Source organism: Ochlerotatus camptorhynchus, unplaced genomic scaffold (assembly GCF_037179485.1).
Source record: "Ochlerotatus camptorhynchus isolate MF236.1 unplaced genomic scaffold, CSIRO-AGI_Acam_v1.1 ptg000686l, whole genome shotgun sequence".
In the NCBI taxonomy this organism is placed as follows: Eukaryota; Metazoa; Arthropoda; class Insecta; order Diptera; family Culicidae; genus Ochlerotatus; species Ochlerotatus camptorhynchus.
In genome coordinates this window covers 211,634-234,699 of record NW_027041163.1, presented here as the reverse complement: position 1 = coordinate 234,699, position 23,066 = coordinate 211,634, and the positions used below count along the sequence as shown (strand labels likewise).

Sequence of the window (23,066 nt, the reverse complement as noted above, 5' to 3'; positions counted from 1 at the left end):
ATATAATTTTTTCAATATTTAGCATATCTGGCTAATGAACTGTAAATGAATTAAATTTACCTGGTTAATATAATTATCAATATATGAATTAAGGCGAACCAGCCTCAGGCTGAAAGCCTCCTTAATAAAGATAAATCAATCAATCAATATATGAAAATATTACGAAAAAGATCACTCTGACAGTTGATGTTTATTACAATAGTTTTTAATTCTTATTTGTTAATGAATGTGTGACCTCTTTGATCCACTTTGAGTAATCATGAGTTACTCAAATTTACTCGCTGCAAAAATATTAACTCTGAGTACAGTTGGCTTATCCCTTGTTCCGCCCTTTTCAAATGTTAGTCTACATTTGTCTTCATCTGGTGGGGATGATTTTGAGGATGAAATGCAAATTGATTTTTTTTTTTTTTTCATTTTACATAAATATAGCGCTGAAGAACTTGTCGTGTTGGTTTTTACAAACAGATCGATGGAAAATTATTGCCTCATGCTGACAGTGATGTCACATTTTATTGATTTTCAATCTGTTTTTTCATCGCAAAAAATCTTTTAAATGTGTATCTAGCTGACAAAAATCTGTAAAAAAAATCTGTATTTTGGCAACAAGCTCGAAAATTTAGTGCTGCCAAAATCTAACGGTTTTATTTTTAAATTAAATTTATGGTTTCGATGAATATGAACCACCGAGAGTCATCTTTATTACATAGACGTTATTAATAGTTATTTTTGTATTAAAAATTGTAGTCACAAGGAACAAAACTACATTATTTTCAAAACCCATTCGATTTTGGCATGGTGCCAAAATCGAACCGGCCCAAAATCTCAAAGTAATTTATTTATTATGGTCTCAGTGTGAATTTACCTAAATCTCCATTGAGGTCATTGATAGTTCAGAAGGAGTGTGTTTAATGTTTAGAATCTTGAAAAATGACTAAAGTTTGCTTTCTAAAGAATTTTTCTTTTATTTAAATCACAAAATCCTATAATCTAGTTTTTAAGTGATTTGGATCTTTTCTACAATTCAGAAAATACAAAAATTTAAGTTCCAGTTGTAGTGAGAGACAAATCTGTTTCCAACGGGGGGTTTACTAAAATGACTTGTTTCCCGATTTGACATATAAATATAGTTAATTAAACATTGTATTTGTAACCATATGACATAGTTAATTAAACCAAAAAAAGGGAAACTAATATACCTTCCAACGAGAAATCAGAATATATGAGCATCAGAAGTCCATTCAAAAGATTCCAAGCCCATTCGAAAATAATACAATCATATTTTATTTAGTGAAAAATAAGTTTGGGGAGCAAATCTCTACAGATTGACGAATTTTTTAATTTTTTTTTTATTTGTCGGCTCCGATTTTGATGAAAATTTGCACAGTTGTTCTTTTTTAGTAAAGATGCCAATTTGTGTTATCAGTTCTTCAAATTGAATCACGACTACTTTTCTAACAGGGCCTGTGTAAAAATAGTACTAATGAGTTAAAAAATTTATATTGCTGAAACGCTTTGTTCGATTAATTTGGTGTCTTGAGCAAAGTTGTAGATATTATTTTGGCAATAATGTCAAAAATACACACTGTAAAAAAATTCGTTTGTTTCAATGAAAAAAAGTATATTTCTTATTAAAAAAATTAATTTCTCAAAAAGTACATTTTTGAAAATTTTTGTTTTAAGCTTCATTGAAGCTCATAATATTTGCTACAAACTGGCAAAGTTTGGTGATGGTAAAAAATAAAAACAAAAAAGTTATGATTTTTTTAAAATTTCACGATTTTTACATTTACATTAAAAACACATGTTTTTCAACCGTGTATATTTTTTCATGAATTGCATTTTAATTTTGCACAACTTTCTCGAAGACACCAATGCAATCAAGCGAACCGTTTTTGCAATATAGATATGTTTATTTCATTAGTGTTTTTCTACACAGGCCCTATTGAAAAGTTAGGATTCATTACATCTGATACCATGAAAAGGTATCGTTACTAACAAAACTAAAAAATTCATTTGATGAATATTGAGCTAGAACTAAATAAAAGTGAAATGATGCTCAAACTAGCGATTAATTTTCTTTTTTATTCATTGTCTTCAATTTTGCATAGTTGTATCAGTAACGGTAATAAGTCAAATACTCAACACTGTAGTAGTGAACACCAAAAACATCTGTCTGTACCTAATGTAGAAATTATACCTATCGATCTGATACTTAAATGAGTTTGAATGGTGAAAACAAGCAGTTGATCACAAAGATTGCTTTTTACCGCATACATCTTAAAAAGTTATCATAGGAAATAAGTGTAACACCATTTGGTTAAAAGGTAAGCATAACCTTCAGTTGTATTTCAATGAAATCATTTTTAAAGATTATTATTTTTAATTTTTTTAATACATGAAGCAACATGAGTGAACGAGCATGTTTTATCAGGTGCATTCGGCCGTTCGAGGAAGTCAAGTGCTCGAAAGAGCTGAGGAATATTTCGAATATTACCATCCAGAAATTAAAATCGATTTGATATTCTGAAGCATCAGGATTGAATACTGGTTTTCGCATTTGCACGTCCTGTTGTCTTCGTGTTGATAAACAAGCTCTTTTCATCTCAAACGAGGAACAGCATGTTGCCGGAAGCTTAAAGATGCCAACTACAGTGATAGTACCTGTCGTACCGAGCTGTGAAAGCCTTACAACTGTACCATCAATGACATCAGTTACTTCAGTTCAATCGTACCAAGAATTTACTCAACCAGTCAACATCGAGATATTCAACCGAGGCATTGCAGGAATCCAGGTATCACCGATAGACGTGGGAAAACTCAACTACATCCACTACCCCGAAAAGAAGCACCGTGAAATCAACGAAGGTATTAGAAAGAATCTTTTCAACTTCGAGCCTGAGGCTGAAGAAAAGAAAGAACTCAAAGAAGTTTTAGAAAACATGAAGGAAAAGTTTTCCAATGCATCCACTGCAAGAAGTGAAAAATTATTAATTTTATCGTTATTGCCTTATTCATGGTCACCACAAAAAGTTATGGATCAATTAAATGCTAGTAGATATATTGCAACAGAGGTTAAGTTGATAAAGGAAGGTCATTCGTCAAAAACCGCAAAATATGGCACAGCCTTAAGTGATGAAACAAAATTGGCAGTCATATTTTTTTTTTGAAGATGATGATATAAGCCGGGCAATGCCTGGTCAAAAAGATTATGTGTCTGTGCAGAAAGAAGGAAAACGACAAGCCATTCAAAAAAGATTACTAATGATGACTTTGAGAGAAGCTTATAAACGATTCAATGAAATTCACTGCAATGTAAAAATTGGATTCTCTTCATTTGCAAAACTCCGCCCTAAGCAATGTAAACTTTTAACCAGCTCTGGAACCCACAATGTTTGCGTGTGCACAACGCATGAAAACATCAATCTAATTTAACACAGTTTGAAAAAACTTAACCATTTAAATGATGTAAAAACGTTCACTGACAGCCTACTTTGTGAAAACAAGACAACATATTGCTATCTACGGTGTTGTGAAGATTGTCCAGACTCATCCGCATTAGAAAACATTTTATTAAAACAATTAGAGGAAAAATGCATTGATCAGCTTTCATTTGAACAGTGGGTTACCACGGATAGATGTGATTTAGAAACTATTGTAAAGCCTGCAGACGAGTTTGTTTCATTTTTCTGCTTGAAATTGACGTGTTTGATACCACATGATTTCATAAAAACACAGCAATCTAATTTTTTGAAAACTACACGAAATAATTTGCAAGAAGGTGAATTTTTAGTTACTTGCGATTTCGATCCGAAAACTACAGCTTTGTGTTACAGGATGAAGTTCAGTCTCATCACTGGAATGTCCAACAAGCTACCATTCATCCATTTGTTATATATTTTAGAGAAAATATGCAAGTTAAACATTTAAGTTTTATTATAATTTCTGAAGAGTTAAGGCATGACTCAGTGGCTGTTAACTTATTTATTTCTAAAATGATAAGTTTTTTACGCATTAATCAAAGTAAAAATATCAACAAGATTTATTTCATGTCCGATGGAGCCGCGTCACAGTACAAGAACCGGAAAAATTTTGCTAGCCTTTGCTGTCAATTTAAATCAAAGTATGGAATTGAAGCCGAATGGCATTTGTTTGCAACATCACATGGGAAAGGTCCTTGTGACGCTATTGGAGGTACAATAAAACGCATGGCTACTAGAGCAAGTTTGGCCAAAGAACGTGAACATCCAATAAAAAATGCAAGAGAGCTTTATAATTGGGCAAATAATCGAAAAGAAGAAGAATTAACAAAATTATCATTTAGTTTTGCCACAACAGAGGAATACGAATGTATGGCTTCACACCTCAACGAGCAATATAATAATGCAAAAATAATTCAAGGAACTCAAAAGCTTCATTCTTTCATTCCTGTATCAGAAAATAAAATTAAAGCCAAACGATACTCAAACTGTAATGATAATGATGCCAAAATATTCGATTTATTTAAGAAGTGATGTAACTAAAAATAGAAAGTAAGTGTATTACAATGAAAATAAATTATGTATCATTTGTCCATAAGGTTTTCGAATAAAAGAAAAGTAAAAAAGAGCAGATAAATGTATTTTGTGGATTTAAGTTGAGATTTTAAAATAAAAAAGTAGTCGGGATTCGCTATTACAAATTGTAATAGCGAACCCCGACTACTTTTCCGATAGGGCCTGTGTAGAAAAGCGCTTATAAAATAAACATTTTAATACATTGCAAAAACGGCTTGCTTGATTGCTATGGTGTCTTCGGAAAAGTTGTACAAAATTAAAATGCAATTCTTGAAAAAATATACACGGTTAAAAAAATGTGTTTTTAATGAAAATTTAAAAATCGTGAACTATTCAAAAAACCATAACTTGAGTTTACCATCACCAAACTTTGCCAGTTAGTAGCAAACATTATGAGCTTCAATGAGGCTTAAAACGAAAATTTTCAAAAATGCACTTTTTGAGAAATTAACTTTTTTAATAATAAATATAATTTTTTTCATTGATACAAACGAATTTTTTTACAGTGAATATTTTTTACACAATTGCCAAAATAATATCTACAACTTTGCTCTAGACCCCAAATCAATCGAACAAAGTGTTTCTGCAACATATATTTTTAAACTCATTATTACTATTTTTACACAGGCCCTTTTCAAAAAGTAGTCGTAATTCAATATGAAAAACTGAGAGCACAAAATGGCGCCTTTACTTAAAAGGAACAACTGTGCAAAGTTTCAGCGTAATTGGAAATGATTGGTCAGGATCGATTTGCGAACCTTCGTGGAATGCCTTACAAGTCCACGAGCGCTCTACGACTGGGCAGTTAAACAAACAGAGAAAAGCATAACAAAATTGAATTTCTGTTATATATCCACTGAGCAATACGAAAAAATCTCAGAAGAACTAGAAGATTTGTTTCACCACACAACCACCAGTACTAAACTACTACTTATTGGAAACCAAACGTTTGATTTGATAAAAGTCACAGTACGAACACGATGTTAACTACATAATGATTATGCATGAAAATTTTGTTTGGTTCGAACGAAAACAAGAATGAGTTAATATCTCACGATGTATGCCATCTTTCTCGAAAGAAAAGATAATAAAGAATAATGAAAGTTAGGAACTTAAACTATATGTTGCTTATATGCGGTTTAATCCATTTTATTGGGTGTTTAATATGCTTCAATGAAACAATCAAATTGACATTCCATTTATTTAATTACAATGTTTGCTTTTTTTATGGGTATTAATTAGCACACAGATAAAGATAACCTGAATTTAAGTTAGATTAAATAAATTTCAGTTGAAAGCCCCTTGTCTGTCATAAATCTACAACAGAAAGATTTGTGATGTCATGTGCACTTTGATTTCTAAAGTTGTTTTAACATGACTAACATTAGTAAGTTTCCGAAACAATAGTGAACATATCTGGAACCTAATTATGAATAATAAAGGAATTGAATCTTAATTTTAGAATTTATTCAAAAACCACTTAGCTTCAGAAAAATATATGAATGATTTGTTAATTTTGGAGTTTAATATATAAACCATTTATTATGTTTTTAATTAATAATGTATTTATATTACTGAATGGAGCAGCAACAATAATCTCGTAGTAATACGTCAACAATGTGGTCGTGCTTTGGACACCACCTTCAATTTTTTTTTTCTATAAAAGTGTTTATCTTGGGATATATGAACTAGTTGTAAAAAATTTACGATAGCGTTTTTGCGAAATCTTAAATTTAAGTTTTAAACATTTTTTTTTTCAATATGGCAATAACATTTTTAATTTTTTGATATTTTCTTATAGAAGCTCATTTATTTCTCTACAAATAATTCTCTGGTAATATTTGTGTAGGACATTATTGAGCTATAATTTTTTGAAGAAAATATTCATCCAAATAGTTCCGACCTTTTTAAATGCTGGTCTAGGCGTTTTTAAAGAAAATAAGTATGCAAAGTTGCTTAAATAGACGAAATCTACACACCCACAAAGTTTCATTGAAATCTGAAAGGGGGTTGCCAATTCCTTTGTCGAGTTAGCGTGAAATTCGTCAATCGAAAATGAACCAACACAGCTTATCGATTTCAGCCTGGTTATATGAATTCTGTTCGCCATTTAAAATTTGATGACCCCTGGTCTAGGAATTTTTCTGGTTTGACATGGTGCTCGCACCACAAAGTACTAAATTGGATCTGAAGTTTTTATGCCTGACCATCAATTTAATGTTCTTTGAACACTTCTTTCCTGTTCTTCTATCTGGTTTTGAAGTTCTTACACGAGCTTTCGCCTGTTCTCAACTAAGTGTTCTTGAAGCACTTCCACAGTAATTGAGAGCTTTTTATGCCAAAACCAATGCATGAATTTGTGACAAGCACAATGACGGGGGTGACGAGAAAAATGTCCAACCCTAAAGATGTTTTAGACCGGACCGGGAATCGAACCTGCCGCCTCTAGCTTTACCGTGCCTTTATTTAGCTTGAGCACTTCCACAATTGTTAATTATATAGGATCACTCTTGACCTATACCATTTTCGTGTTGAAAAAAATTCCTCACCCAAACCGCATATCAATCTCGCTGCCTTCATAGCCAACTGTGATTGTAAATTTGTGTTAATCCTAAAACATTTTTAAGCCAGTCTTAATTTAATCTGCATACCAACATTCATAATTACCGCAAAACTCACCCACTCTCTCGCCCACTCTCCCCCTTAATTGCAGCTCCCAATTATTCCGAACCAGTGCACGCCCGCACTAATCTGCCTCTCGGTTCAACACTTTTGATTGTTTAGCGAAACCAACACTGAAATAATCTTCTTCTGCACCACCACGAATCAACAAGTATCGTCCGTTGCCAATTTTCCGCGCCGAAAAATGTGTCCTACTTTTCCAAATTCCGGGAACACATCATAATCCTATAAATCCTTCCCGTGAAATTGTCTTAATCTAATCAACTGCCACGCTGAAACCCACCGAATGGTGATATAATTGCTTTCCTTCAAAGATATAAAAAAAAAACAGGCTCGAGATCCGTCTTCGACACCGACGTGTTTGCACTGGAACCGCTCGCGAAGAACTGTTGAACGCTTGGTCCACTTGGTCACATCTGAAGGCGGCCGGTCGCGTCGTGTGCCGATAGTCAGCACAATCAGCAGGATCATCCTTCGAAGAGAGCGTGGTTCTCTCGCATAATTTCTCCCGCACGTGCTTTCCTTCCCAAACCGGAGGTCGGTGGGTGAGAGTTTCCAGCCGGCATTTCCAATCTCGGAGAGCGGTTTGTTTATGTTTATTTTCGAATTTCGAACACAGCCGGCTGAGAGCGGGAGAGATTGAGTGCGTGTGTGGGATGGATGGGTGGTGGGTGTTTTCCGACAAGTGGGTAACACGGTTGGTGGACCCATGTGTTTGTTTATGCTGGAACGACGTTGCCGGGTGCAATTGTTTGCATTACAACGACGACGATAAAGTGCGGAAAATCATCGGAAGCCAGAGCATGTGCAATGATGCTAATATATATGCTACCATGATAGGCTGTTACTTTGTAGGATGCCAGCGATGTTCGACTAAATGACGTTTACTGTTAGCTCTACTGACACGATGATTGTGTTTGGATACGTCCTTGTAGGAAGCAATCACAATAAACATGCTATATTTACTCAAGTTGCAGTTCGTTTTTTTCTCCATTCGGTGCAATTTAATCACTTCAGAACATTTAGCCGGATCGCTTCGAATGCATCAGTGTCATCCATTTAGGAACCGTGACGCAGTTAATGGCAATATCTTTCCCTACAATTTGGCAGAATGGTGGGGAGTGGTTTACATTGGAGATTAATTTACGGTGGAGGATGTCATATTCAGAGGGAATGGTCAACAGTGTTATGGTTGTTTGTCGAGCGTGGTGTTGAATGCAAACAGCATTAATTCCTGAGGATAATTATAGGACGACAGTAGAATAGAGACACAATGGAAGACCTGGGCACATGTGAGCACACCAAGCTTCTTTTTAAAGCTATTATAGTGTGTCAAGAAATTGTTGCTACACCTGAATGGATTACTTTTTGCAACACTGTGAATAGAAACCTTGGCTGGTGATTGATCATTTGTTTATATTTATTTATTTATACTTATTATTGTTATCTATCACTAATTAAATATATGCGTATTAAATATATACGTTGTTTATAAGTGTTTGTAGACATATTAAAATCAAAAACATGACACCCTTCTTGAAACCGTCTGCTTATAGAGTTCAAAGGGTCATTGGAGCCATACAAAGTATTCCTCGGAGTTGGTTGGATTAGTTGTCGTGACCGCAACACTCGCTCTGGGGCATAAATCCTCATACGAGTCAGTAAGGTTGAACTATCAATCTCTGCGCGAAGTATCTTAGCTCCAAATACAGCTTGATCCATCTTACGACGATTTGCCAGCGGTTCGATATTCAGCAAGGCACAACCATGCTCATAAGGCGGTAGGTTTACTGGGTCACGCCAATGTAGACTTCGTAGTGCAGCCCGGACAAATTTACGTTGCACAGATTCGATCCTGGAGATCCACACAGCTTCATACGGTGACCAAACAACCGATGCAAATTCTAGTATTGATCTAACTAGAGAGCAATAAAGAGCACGCAAGCAAAGTGGATCATAGAAGTCTTGCGCGATTTTTAGAATGAATCCTAATTGACGGTTGGCTTTGTCAACAACAGCTGAATAATGCATCTTGAATGTGAGTTGGTGATCCAGCAACACTCCAAGATCCTTCACTCTGTGAACGCGCTCAAGTTCCTGTCCATCGATCGTGTAGTTGTACAGAATAGGCCTTTTGCACCGCCGATACGAGATGATGCAACACTTAGATACACTCACTTTGAGGAAGCTGGAGTTGCACCAATGAGCGAATCGATCCCGTAACTCTTGAAGTTGCCTGCAATCGTACTACGAGATAAATTTTCAAATCGTCTGCATAAATCACCAGTCCCCCATTTGCTAAAAGGATCGTCACATCATTGAAAAATAATACGAACAACAATGGACCAAGGTTGCTACCTTGAGGCACACCAGAGCACGGAGTAAACGGTGCAGACACTGTTGATCCAATTTTAACAACGAGTTGCCTGTTGCTTAAGTACGAATGAAGTCAATTACATACTCTGCTGGAAACGCCTAGTCGAAGTAGCTTGGCAAGAAGAATATCGTGGTTCACGGTGTCAAAAGCAGCCTTTATGTTGGTGTATACAGCATCAACCTGAGCTCCATCGTCCATTGTGCCGACGCAAAAAGAGGTAAATTCACACAGATTGCTGTCCACTGATCGTTTGGGGTAGAATCCGTGTTGAGAGGCACTGATGTAGTTCCTGAAAGAGTTGAACAGTACTTTATTGACGATGATTTCGAGGCACTTAGATCTAGCTGACAGCGAAGTTATCCCACGGTAGTTAGAAATATCTGACTTATCACCTTTCTTGTGCACTGGGAGCATATGGGAGGTCTTTCAAGCAGAAGGAAACCACTGTTGGTGCAATGATTGGTTGAAAATTACTTGAAGAGGAGCAACCAAAAGTGCACTACACTTTTTGAATACACACGAAGGAATGCCATCCGGGCCAGGTCGATAAGACTGCTTGAGCTTCTGTAGATCTGATTCGACCGTCGCTGTGTTGATGTTGAATACATCAAGATCCACCGCGTATCTTGGTACCAGCTCAACAGCTACAACTTTCTCCTCCACAGTTGGCATACGATTCTCAAACACGCTAGCAAATTTTTGAAAGAAAAGCTCGCACTTTGCTTCTGCAGAAAGAGCATGAACATCTCCTAAGTGCATCGTAGTCGGCAATCCGCTTTCCTTACGTTTTGAATTTACAAAGCTCCAAAACCGTTTCGGGTTTCGCCGAAGATCATCTTGTCTCCGTCTAACGGACATTTTGTACAAAAAAACGATTTTATCCACGATAGATTCGACTAGCTTTTAAAACTGGTGCTTTAGTAACTTGGCGCGCCGTCGACGCAGGGTGCGAAGATGCGCATTGGACCAAGCAGGATTCCTTGGGGGCCTTTTTAGCGGTACAGTTTGAATGATGCAATTATGCAAAATACGATTGAAGGAGCTGACGGTGCTATCGACGTCATGGCTTTGGTATACTTCAGACCAATCAACTTGCGACAACAGTTCATTCAAGTTATCATTATCCCCTAGACGAAAGCTACGCTCAGAAAGGTCAACATCTTCATGAAATGATACAGGAGGCACACAAACCACAGAGAAAGAGAGAGCTGGATGATAGCGATCAATTGGCACAACTTTTTCAGCTGCTAATGTTACGGTACCGTTAGTCATAATTGAATCGTTTGAAAATATTAGATCTAGTAGTCGGTCAGAACAGTTTCGAATTAAATTACGCTGCCTCAATCCAAGAAATGCCATACTATCAAGAATAATTTGACTGGCCATTGAAGTCTGTGACAGTATCGGATCAGCGAAGGTGTATCCACTGCCCGAACTTTTCCAGAACAGACGAGGTTGATTGAAATCACCGAACAAAACGAGCTCACCCATATCGATATGCCGTCTGTTTGCTTCAAAGATGGCATCTACATGAAGCTGAACAAAATTCTGGTCCTGACTTTTATCTAGCGGCATGTACAGTGCACCAACAAACAGAGGTAGTGGTTTGACAGCGACTTTCACCCACAGCTGCTCAATGTTGCTTGTAAGCTGGACAACTGAAGAAGCGTATTTTCGCTTCACGGCTATCAGTACGCCTCCGCCACGTCGACGCAAGCTGTCTCTGTGAACACGTACACGTCGTAATCCAATTCGGCGGTTGCAAGAAAAGCTTGATCAATTTTAGTCCTGAGGCCACGAACATTTTGGTAGTACAGGTGTAGCTCAGATATCGGTGACGTTGGGTGCGGTGAGACCAGAAGATGCACCATTCCGCTCACGGGAAAAAATCCGTTCCGAAATTCGTCAACCTCCAGTCACGATTTTCGGAACAGGTAGATTTTTCGTTTACGAAAGTACACCATGAATAAAAATCATGAAATCGTGAACATTGTTCCACAAAATAAACGTAACGCCTGCAAAGGCAACAAAAGTCATAGAATCGTGAACACTGTTCTGAAAATCATGATCTAGTTCTGGCAAACGTGATTTATGTTCATGCGTTGTGATTGATACCGTGAACCTTGTTCTCAAAAACGGGAACATGGTTCATGGACTGTAAAATGTCAACTTCATTATAATTACCAATATTTTAAATGGAGTGAGGAAGTAGATTGAAAACAACGGAAGCCTTGAAGCAGGTTTTACCCGCATCCCAAACTGGCAGCAGGTATCTGTCCAGCAGATGGAATGAACACACTTTCAGCCGAGTTTTCAGCTCAACAAATCAACACCACCTTGGACTTGCATCGGAGCGGCGGGAGCAAGAACACCGGATGCGTTCGGGGATTCTTTTCTTTCGAGGACGGCTAGTATGATGACATTTACCAGCCACTACCATGTGCCGGACCACCATTCTGATGATACGGCTCAGCTCACTCAATAATAAACGAGATACTATTCTCGAAGGATCCGAGCACTCTATAAGGATAAAATCAACAACAACTGCAAATGACAGCTGCAGCATTGCATGTGGTGCTTGAATGATGATTTTATTTTGTGTTTTCTGTAGCCTTATGAAATCGATGGTCGCGCTCAACAAGCGTGACTTAAGTTCATGGATTTGGGATTTACTTCATGAAAATGTTATTTACTCGATCACGTTTACGGGAACTAAGTCATGAATTCAAACGAACTAGCAGTTCATGCTTTCGTGATTTGTTGTTAACGAATACCGGGACGGTTTTTTTTTGCGTGTGATACTCTGAGAATCGTGATTTAGAAGTACACTCCCGATCATAAGTTTAAGGACACCCCCAAAAAAACATGACAAATTTGTTATGTTCATATCTCTGTCATGTTACGTCCAATTTCAGTTCTCTTTAGATCATTTGAAAGGTATTGAATGGAACTTTCCTCGTAAGCAAATTGTTCAATATAATTTTCAAATTTTGTATGCTAAAAGTTCACTCAAAGTTACAATATTTTTCAAAATTTACTCTGATGAAACGTGACTGATGTTCTCAGAATTGAGTTGGCCGAATTTTGAAATAAAAGTAGTAGTAGAACATTTATGCTATACCATTCATACTATTCAAATAACCTCTCGATATCCTAAAAAATAAAACGTAAAATGAGAGATCATTGAACAAAACATATTTGCATGTTTTTTTGGGGGTGTCCTTAAACTTATGATCGGTAGTGTAGCTCCGATGAGATTTTTGAAATATGTCTATTTTTTATAGTCTAAGTTGAACAAATATTTCTAATGCATCGACATTTAGTGCCACCCAACCCTTTTATATGTTTAACACGTTCCTTGGGATCTATGCTATATGAGAAAAATTTGTCATTTCTCATGTTTTCCTAACACATTTTCAATTATTTAACATAAATCATTATTTTTTTGGGTACATAATGACATTCAATAATTTAAAAAAGGTACCGTAAAACGGGGTAACTTTGATAGTTTTTTTTTTTTAAATAAAAAGAAAAAAAATAGTTTTGCAGGTATTTGGAAAATATACAGCAAAAAAATAATTTTAATATCACATCAAAGTGGATGCACTTCAATCGTGTTGAAAATATGGTGTAATATTACTTGCCAAAAAGGACAAAATTATCATTAATACAATGCATGAACTGACATTACGTTGCTTTTGCTGCATTTATTTATTTTTGTGGCCATAAAAATTACATGAGATTTTCGACATGATTGAAGTGCATCCTCTTGGATGCAATATTAAAATTTATTTTTTGATGTGTATGTAAAACATACTACAAAAAACTCTATACGATATCAAAGGTAAAAAAATGGAATCAATGTTTCAAATTCTGAAATAGTGCAACGTGTAAATTTAATCATTATATTCTACTATCAAAGTTAGCATAGCATAGAACAAGCTGCACAAATTCGTAGGTGGTACCAGCTCCAAATTACTATTAAGAAGAAGACCCATCTCCATCCGGTACTGTTAGATAGTAATTTGGGAGTAATCACTACCTCTTAGACATATGATGTCTCTCCTTCCAGCAGCCCAGAGCTGTCCTGTCCACGTCCTTGTAACTGGTGGGGATGGGGAAGGAATGTTAGTCCGAGAATTACTTAAGAGAGATGCAGAGAACTCTACGACCCCTCATTCTTTGCTCGACTGTCGAGCTGTTCAGTCCGTATTTTCGCTCGAGTTCTCGATTCAATTTTGTTTCGTTTTGTGCTGTCCCGTTGCGCCGTGGAAGTGTCGCCACCTTCTCGCGTTCTGGCAAGTTTACTTGAACTTGCAAACGTGAAACAAATGGTGCGTAAACCTGGGGAGGGACGTAAAGGGCGAACACGAAATTATTGCGACACATTCAACAGGGCATAACTTTTTACCATTGGGTAAAAATCAACCAAATTTTGCACACTTTCTCATTGATGTGTATTGTGTACATGCTGTCAAACTCGAAGTCGTGTTTTTCGATTCAACGAAAATGGAGGTGAACCAACGCGAGTTGAGAGAACAAATTCTTCCCAAACCCTGGAATTTCCTGATCTGTCGCACCGGCAGTTGGGAAAAATGTTGAACATTCACCATTCAACCGTCTCCAGAGTGTTGAAGCGGTTCTAGGAGCGGTTGACGTTGGACTACGGCAAAGGAGCTGGAAAAAACCGGGACCGGAGAACAAAAAGACGAAGGGAAAGGTGAAGCGGATGATTAAAGCAAATCCCAACGTCTCAAGCCGTGATTTGGCTAAAAAGATCGGCATGTCGCAGAGCTACGTCCAGAATGCAAAGAAGAGAGCTGGACTACATACATACAAGGTACAGAACTTCCCAAACCACGATGAGCGGCAACAATCGACGGCTAAAACTCGGGCACGGAAGCTCTACGAGAAGATGCTGACAAAATATGGCTGCTGTGTGATGGACGACGAAACGTATATAAAAGCCGATTTTAAGCAAATTCCGGGGTTGGAGTTTTTCACCGGCAAGAGTAAGTTCGATGTGGACGACAAATTTAAGAAGAAGAAAATGTCAAAGTTCGCCTCCAAATATCTCATTTGGCAGGCCATCTGCTCTTGCGGACTGAGGAGTGAGCCTTTCGTGACAAAGGGCACAGTGAATGGCGAGATCTACAAATCTGAGTGCCTCGAGAAGCGCCTTTTGCCGTTCTTGCAGCAGCACGACGAAACTCCGCTATTTTGGCCAGATTTGGCATCATGCCACTATTCTAAAAGTGTCCTGGAGTGGTATGAGGCCAATTCTGTCCATTTTGTTCCAAAGGACATGAATCCGCCAAACTGTCCGGAGCTGCGCCCGGTGGAGCAGTACTGGGCAATAATGAAGCGGGAACTTCGGAAGAGCAAGAAGATAGTCAAAGACGAGAAGGACATGTTAAGAAAATGGAAAAAAAAACTGAGAAACTGGTACCGGATGGCACTGTAAAGACTTTGATGGAGGGCATCAAGCGAAAATGCGTTCAATTTTACACTCAAGGCTCCATCGATTAACTTTTCTTTTGATTCTTGAAGTAAATATATGTATAAAACTACCCTAAAATTTTGGTTTGATTCTAAACATTATAAGAAAATTGGTATGACATTTTCGGTGTCGCAATAATTTCGTGTTCGCCCTTTACTGTCAAATCAGCCTACTGATCATTCTTGTATGAAACTGGTTCCAAACGTAAACAAACGGTGTAGGTTTCTTATGGCTTGTTTACGTTTGGAACCAGTTATCCCAGTTATGCAAGGTAGGCGACGATTGTTCGTATTTGACAGCCACCTCCCCCCTTGGCGTAAACGTGCCAATGAGTCAGCAGCGAGCCCTTCAAAGAAGGTGCTAAGCAAGCCCAGCACGTCGCAGGATGACGCCGGAAAACGAGTACTGCAAGCCAACCAGTATGCAGTACTCCCAGAAGAAAATGGCGATGGTGACGCCGTTCCCATTGCAAGAAGAGAGCGGATTCCCCCGCTTTTCACGCCGATCAAGAATGTTGCCAAGCTGGGTGCCGAACTGGCAAAACACAAGCTGCTGCCCCGCTTCAAGCTTTGCAGCATTGGTACCAAAATCATGTGCTCCATGAGTACAAACAAATAGGATGCTTCCTGAAGGATAACAACATGGACTTCTTCACGCAAGATCTGCCATCGAGCAAGCCACTGAAGGTGGTTTCACGTGAGTTACCGTCGTTCTAGGCGACTGCGGTGAAATCCGAGCTGGAACGGTTTTGGGCTCAAGCCTGAGGCAGTGTACCCGATGAACCGGCGTTCGAACCACAACACCAGCTTTCGTGGTCAGTTATTCCTGGTGCATTTCACGAAGGGATCCACCAGTCTTGCGGCTCTGAGATCCAAAATCCGGGACCTGTTTCAGGTCATCATCAGTTGGGAGCATTACAAACCCCAACATCGTGATGTAACGCAGTGTATGAACTGCCTCTAATATGGCCATGGCACCAAAAACTTCCACATGAAGACAAACTGCGGCAAGTGTGCTAGAACTCACTCAACTGCGTCATGTGAGCAAGCCGATGACATCGAGCCAACGTATGTCTACTGTGGTGGAAACCACCAAGCCTCCAATCGCGGATGTCCCAAGCGAGTGGAGTACATTAATATCCTTCGGAAGGCCACAATCAACAACCAGCTCGGTCGCCTCCGTAATCATCGTTCGCCTCCTGTACTCACGGAAGTCCAGTACCCAGCTCTCCAGCCCCGTCGACATGTTCCGAACCTACCCGAGTAGCTCACTTCCCTTAAGAAAAGTTGCAGCAAATTGTTTATGACTGAAATAAGTCGTAAGGAAGTTTCTACAACCGATATGTGACATGCGACTAGGGTAGCCCCGCTTCCGCTCAACAAGCAACACGCCAATCCTGCGAGTATCCAAATGGTTCCCACCAGTCGGACAGTTCAGCATCGTCTCGCTGCTGCTGCGTCCTAGCCAATTCCAGGTTCATCCACCGCCCCTGGTTTATCATACGCTGGTGCTGTCTCAGGTGAATCTGTCGACGATTCTCCGTTTACCTCGGAGGAACTTGTGACGCTCGTGGCCTTGGTCATCATCATCATGCGCACATGCAAAACTCGATCTGAACAGCTACACGCTGCCCTGTCCCTTGTCACTAAATATGGACCGTGAAGCCATCATCGTAATTTGGAATGCTTGCTCCTTGTTCGAGATGATTGGATTGGAAATATAACAAATAGACTTTCCATCTCGATGTATCGATGAACTCAGTTTGAAATTTTGTTCATAAATAAAAGATATGTTCGTATTTTGTTCACTTTTTAATGAAAAAAAAAATAAAAAAATAAAAGCAAGGATATTATAATATTTTATCATAGGATTGATTTCCTCAGGAAATAGCCCAAGTAACCATAAGCTCCGATAAAACACTATTTGTGGCTTAAGCAGCTTGATTGAAGGTGGTCTATAGAATTCTAAACAGCCTCATTTTTAAGTCGTTATAAAAAATTGAAAGTTCCGGTACCATAATTGAAGAGCATTCTAAGCAGCTTCTGGTGGAGCTTGAATGGAACTTTTAGAAAATAAGTTAAAAAAAGTTTTTTGTTCTCAGGCCAATTTTTTATTGTTCGCACTTTTATGAAAGTTATTTCTATAGGCAGGGACGAACGTGTACTGATTTATCAGAATTAATTATTAGTTTTGGAGCTGTTTGAAGAATTAAACCCGGTCCTTCTGGGTGAGCGCCTCCGGCACGAACCGCTACGTCATCTGATAAATATTAAAGTGAGCTGCTGTCCCGCCTACTGTTGGAGTTCTCAGTGCCAGCTGGGTTATGACAGACCTTTATAGAAACTTGCAAGTTGCTGAGAAGTTCCGCAGGGAACTTTTAAGATATTTTAAAGTTGCTAAGAAGTTCTGCTGGGAACTTGTTCGGAACTTTGTTTTCAGCCTGGCCTGAAGTTCCTCAGAAGTGCTTAGGGATGCTTTTTGGAACTTTTTTTGAACTTCAAGTTGCTAGGAGTACGCATCGGAACTTTATAGAATTTGAAAGTGGGCTTTATCGTTGAATACGGAACTTATGGTTGCTTGAGAAGAAAGTTCTGTCGGATCTTTATTTGAACTTTATGGAACTTGCAAGTTCTGTCAGAACTGTATTCGAACTTTATGGAACTTGAAGGTTTTGTCGGAACTTTATTTGAACTTTATGGAACTTGGAAGTGAGTTTTATCGTTGAATGCGGAACTTTTGGTTACTTGGGAAGGGTGAAACCAACAATTATTAATTGAATAAACCTCTTAAAATCGGTTCTTGCTTGCTTACAATTTCTATATATCCTAATTTTGAACTTCACCAGATGATATCCCTATGTCTGACTTCTATTTATGATCAGCATTTTGTAAGAGAATTTAAATTCGTAAGACGTCAGTTGGATAAATTCTGGTTTTTGCAACATGAAGCACCCTACACAGCACATACAAATTTCCCGGATATTATGATTGAAACGGAAAACTGCTCACAAAATAAATGCTCAAACGGTATTCAACATCCCAAAGCCATCACCGCCATTGCACATTTCCTTCCGGGTTTATTTTATAAAAGCGACCACTAGCAAATTGTATTGCATCAAATTCACTTTTCGTTCCTAACCTCGTAATAGTTTTGCTACTGCCGGTGCTCGAGCAGTCCGATATGCTTATCATCCAGAAGACAAACAGAATGCAAACGCCATCCTCCGACCGTCCGACTGATATCCAACGCCAAGGCCAAAGCCACACACGGAGATGGAGCGCCAGGATGCAGTATTGCAGATTCTGAGAGCGGGGCACTGTTAGATATGCCATTCTGCGGTTCGCTTTCTAGCCACAAAGTGTACATCTATTTAGTTCTACATGCACGGCAGCCAGACATCCACAGCAGACCTGATGCTCAGGCTTCTGGTGGGACGAAGTGGTTCTATTGCCGGTTGCCAGATATGGAGGGAACGTGTAAATATTTATGGAAGGATTATGTGCATGCGGTGTGGGAGGTCTAGAGGGACTGACCGACTGTTGGCACGGAAATTGGGGCTTTGCCTTTCTGAAATGGTCGATAAAATGAACTTTTGCAATTTGCTGGCTCGAGATCAAAATTCATTGGGATTTCCACGAGGAAGATGATTGGATTATGAATGTGTGAATTTAATAATGCTGTCGATCAGTTTGGGTGAGAAATGGGCATTTAGACGTTCTTTCCAAGGTAAAACAGCTTACGGTTTACATCGAGATGCTAGCTATAAACATGTGTCTGTATTCTGCCTTCAAATATATACAAAAAATATTACCATCAATATGAACATTCGTAAGCTTTGGTTCGGTCTCTTATTCGTATGAATCTTACATCTAAACAATCTAGCCTAAATCTGTTGTACACTGTAACACTCTGTAGCTGCCTGTCAAATTCAGACCTCTCAATTCGCAATTGTATATGGCCACACCAAAATCCTATCTAGGCCTGACACTTTAAATCTATTCACTGATCACACACGCCACAATTTCAAACGTTTTGCATATCGAAAGAGTAAATATTTACACCCTCCCTGAATTTCGCCTCCATCAAGTACCTGCTGCATGTGAAAACTCCGTTTTGCTAAATGACTGTATTTACCCTATCCAACCGACTAAGCTTAAACATTTTCCATTTCAACTTCTGTTAGCGGATGAGATGAAATTCCATCCGTAGACTGTCTGTTACAAAATACTATTTACTCTTGCCTCTTATTTTTCTGTACTCTTCCCTAATCCACAATTGTTGAACAAACATACTAGTCTACACAGAAGATCGTTGTCGGTGTCGGTGTAGCAAATATTAAAAGTTGTCTCCACAAACAAACAATCACCCAAATAAAAAATGAAACCATTCTCGATGACGATGTTTGTTTTGGAATTCAATTTAATTGGAGTTTCCGACGTCGTTCCGGTTGCGTCCATTTCGTCTAAACCGCACACAATTATCCAAGTTATTTCGTCGAAGTTTTCCCGGGCAATCCCGACGGAGTCTGGCGTACACAAATTTGGCCATCTCCGCTCAGTTGTTGTTGTTGTTGTTGTTGTTGTTGCTGTAGTTGTGGATGCTGCTGTGCCTTCTTGGTGGTGCTAAGCTTTTCATTATCACGATACTGTACTCCAGGGTGCTGTGAAGTGAATTCGGTTTGGTTGGTCCAGTCCGGTGTCCGGTGTCCGAGTCCGAGTTGGTGGTCGAAGCCAGCAAATGGAAAATGCAAAAAAGATATGGAAGAAAGAAGAATATTAATTGCTACGTGCTGATGATCATTACAGCTGTTGCTGGGGAAAGGGAAGTGAAATTGTGTAGTGTTTGTGGGCTGTCTGTAGAATTGTTACGATTTGGTAAATTTAAATGTTGGGTTTCGTGTTATTTAAATCGCTTTATTACGCTATTGCTTATGTCTATCGTTTAGCTACTGACACATTAGAAACAATGCTGCCATAGTGAATTTAGAGCTGGTAACTCACTGATTTTTCAAATGTGCGCTACCCGTCCATCGCAAATCCATGCGCCCCTATCAGAAGCACGGGACGGGATTTCACAAATTTGACAGTACCCTCTTAACTGGTCTATAAATTGATGGCCCATAACAAACTTGAACAACATATGCGTTGGTTGTAAGTGTGTGGGTGAAAAATAGCAGGCAACATCAAAATGCTGGCATATCAGCCGTTCAGAAGCGACCATCATTGTAAAGCTCAATTCAAAGTAAATCTGGACGCACGGTTTGACACACCACCGCGCCCCTGGTGGTTGGAACGAAAAACATGTGACAGGCATTTGTTGATGTTTCATTGACGAAGAAATTGGCGAAAAGTTTTTCTCGATTGATCGACGCATCCCGAAATTACGGATCATGGAACTTGAGAAAAGAAAATTAATTGTGCACAAACATCTAGAGAACCCTTCGTGGTCTGCCTCAAAAATAGCAAAAGTGTTCAAATTCCCAGAGTCAACGGCGAGTCTTGTAATCAAACGTTATAAGGATACTCTGAGTGTTGATAGAGCACAGCGCATCTATCATGAAAGTAGCACTAGTGACAAAGAGCTGACGAGAAAGGTGTTGAGGTACGTGAAAAGCAACCCAGGTGTCTCCATACGTGATTTGGCAAAGAAATACGATTCCAACTTTTCCACCGTGCGTAACATCCCTTCAAGAGAAGGATATGAGTCTTTTTGTGCCAGTAAACATCCGAATCGCTCCCTGAAACAAAATTTAGTGGCCAAAAAGCACGAGCACGATTACTATACGAACGAGTTCTGACGAAATTTGATGGCTGTATTTTAATGGATGACGAAACATGTGTCAAAATGGATAATAAACAAATCCCCGGACGAAAATTTTACCTGGCAACTGGTCGTGGGGATGTCCCTTCCAGGTGTAAATTTGTTTTTGCTGATAAGTTTGCTCGGAAACTAATGATTTGGCAAGGAATCTGCAGTTGTGGCCTTAAAACCAAGGTTTTCATCACGTCTCACACAATGACGTCGAAGGTTTACATTAAAGGGATTTTACCCTTCATTCGGCAATACAACACCAACGTTATGTTTTGGCCGGATCTAGCCAGCTGCCACTACTCTAAGAAGGTACTAGAATGGTATGCTGCAAACAATGTTAATTTCGTCGCCAAAGAGATTAATCCTCCGAATTGCCCTGAGTTCAGACCGATCGAAAAATATTGGACAATTGTCAAGCGAAAACTTTGAGGATGCAGTAAAGAAGTGACAAATGCACAACAAATACGTTTAAAGTGAAATAAGTTTGCCGGTACAGTGTCACCAGTGACTGTGCAAATCATGGTGTCATCGATCACAAGTAAAGTGCGACAGTTCGTTTGAAACGGTGAAATGTAATAACTTGTTATATATCGTTTAAAAGCTGAATAAATACCCTTTTACTTGACGTTTTGATCAACCGTGTATGTTGTTTAATTCTTGAGTTATGATCACTTGAATGCGTCCAAATTTACTTTGAATCGGGCTTTAATTGTCTTCTTCCTGGCTTCGGAGCTCTTACACGAGCCTTCGCCTGTTCTCAACATACACTTGATTTTTCATATGCACAATCACATTTATTTTAACTGTGTTTCACCATGGTTCAATGTGTTATGCACGTTGATTTCTTGTGTTTGAAACTTTGACATGTTGATAATCTTTCTCTATCAATTTAAGTGCATAGCACAATGAATCACTCTACTGTTCAAAACAGATGGATTTGACGTGTTTTGCATTTCAATGCGATGTGAATTGCTTATTCTGTAAGGTAAACATCGTGACAATGTACCTCTCTAACGTCGGGTAAGCCGCGAGTATTCGGCCCAACTCCTACTAGACATAGAATTTAGTGAATTTTGTTACAAACAAAGAACAATGAACTATCGGCTCCGTAAAGCTAACGCGAATGAGCCTTCCAAATAAACGACCTTGTTAATAAGGTAAACATCGAAAACATGAGTTGTGACTTCATCCTTACTAACCAGCTTCATATATGAGAACAACCGTGGTCCAGTGAGATCGAACGAAGACAACTGCAGCAGCACACCCCAACAGTCCAATTCCCAAATCAAATCCATCAAGAATGGCAAATTTTGACATTTTTGCTCCACAGCGCTCATACGGTTCAAAATCGGGTTCTGACTAGCCTCCCAAAATTTGAACTCATTCGATAAGAAACTGACTTGGCACAACCCATTTGAAATTTACATGGGAATTACTATGGGAAAACCAAATGTTTTGTTCATATCCATCTAACAATTTACCATATTGCTCTGCTTTAAAAACTACAAGGGACACCCTTTTGGGGTTGTACGCAATGGTGACGTAGGACTACGTGGTCTTATATAATAAATCTTATTTGTTAACTGCATCTGGAGCTTGTGTTTTAAGTAGGAATAGGAATTTGAGCGTGTATCTCTGTTTTTACTCTGTAGTATAACGCGCTTGACATAAATGGCCCACAGCAACTCACGAGGAGCTACTGATTCCGATCAATAGCGGTCCGGCTTCTTCCTCCTTCTATGGCTGCTCATGTGGGCTGCAACTCGCTGCTTACAGGTAGCCGTTCGTTTTGTACTGGAGAACATCACCACTCACCACGCGGTGATTGAATAAACACCGTTTGGTGAGTCCGGATCGAATTCAACTTTGAAATCTGTGTTAGGGAAATCGCTGTGCGCAAAGCAATCGGTGATAATTTTAATTATCAAAGCAACAGTTGCACATGCAGGCAATTTCCAATAGTGACATTTTGAAAAATGAAAAAAGTCTTAAATTTAACGGTTGCGTAGAAATATATCTGATCGATTAGTGATGAAATTATTGAAATTGGTCCAGGGGCAGCTAAGTTATTAACGTTCAAAATCTTTCATAATTTTGTTACATGTTCCATTTTCGGTTTTCACAAAGTGTACCCCCATAT

At 38.7% G+C, this 23,066-nt stretch overlaps 1 protein-coding gene across 6 annotated transcripts in view; it reads right to left on the bottom strand.

The window, feature by feature from the left end:
• Window positions 1–18,857: 18,857 nt before the first annotated feature.
• LOC135714648 (diuretic hormone receptor-like) overlaps window positions 18,858–23,066 on the bottom strand; it is a 185,262-nt gene continuing 181,053 nt past the window's right edge. For 4 of the 6 annotated variants that reach the window (XM_065238026.1, XM_065238025.1, XM_065238028.1 and 1 more), the window contains exon 12: window positions 18,858–19,775. In XM_065238026.1, coding sequence (XP_065094098.1) covers window positions 19,670–19,775 — 106 coding nt within the window. In that variant the 3' untranslated portion in view covers window positions 18,858–19,669. The remainder of the gene's footprint in view (window positions 19,776–23,066) is intronic. The other 2 variants (XM_065238029.1, XR_010518865.1) reach the window with 2 other exon arrangements.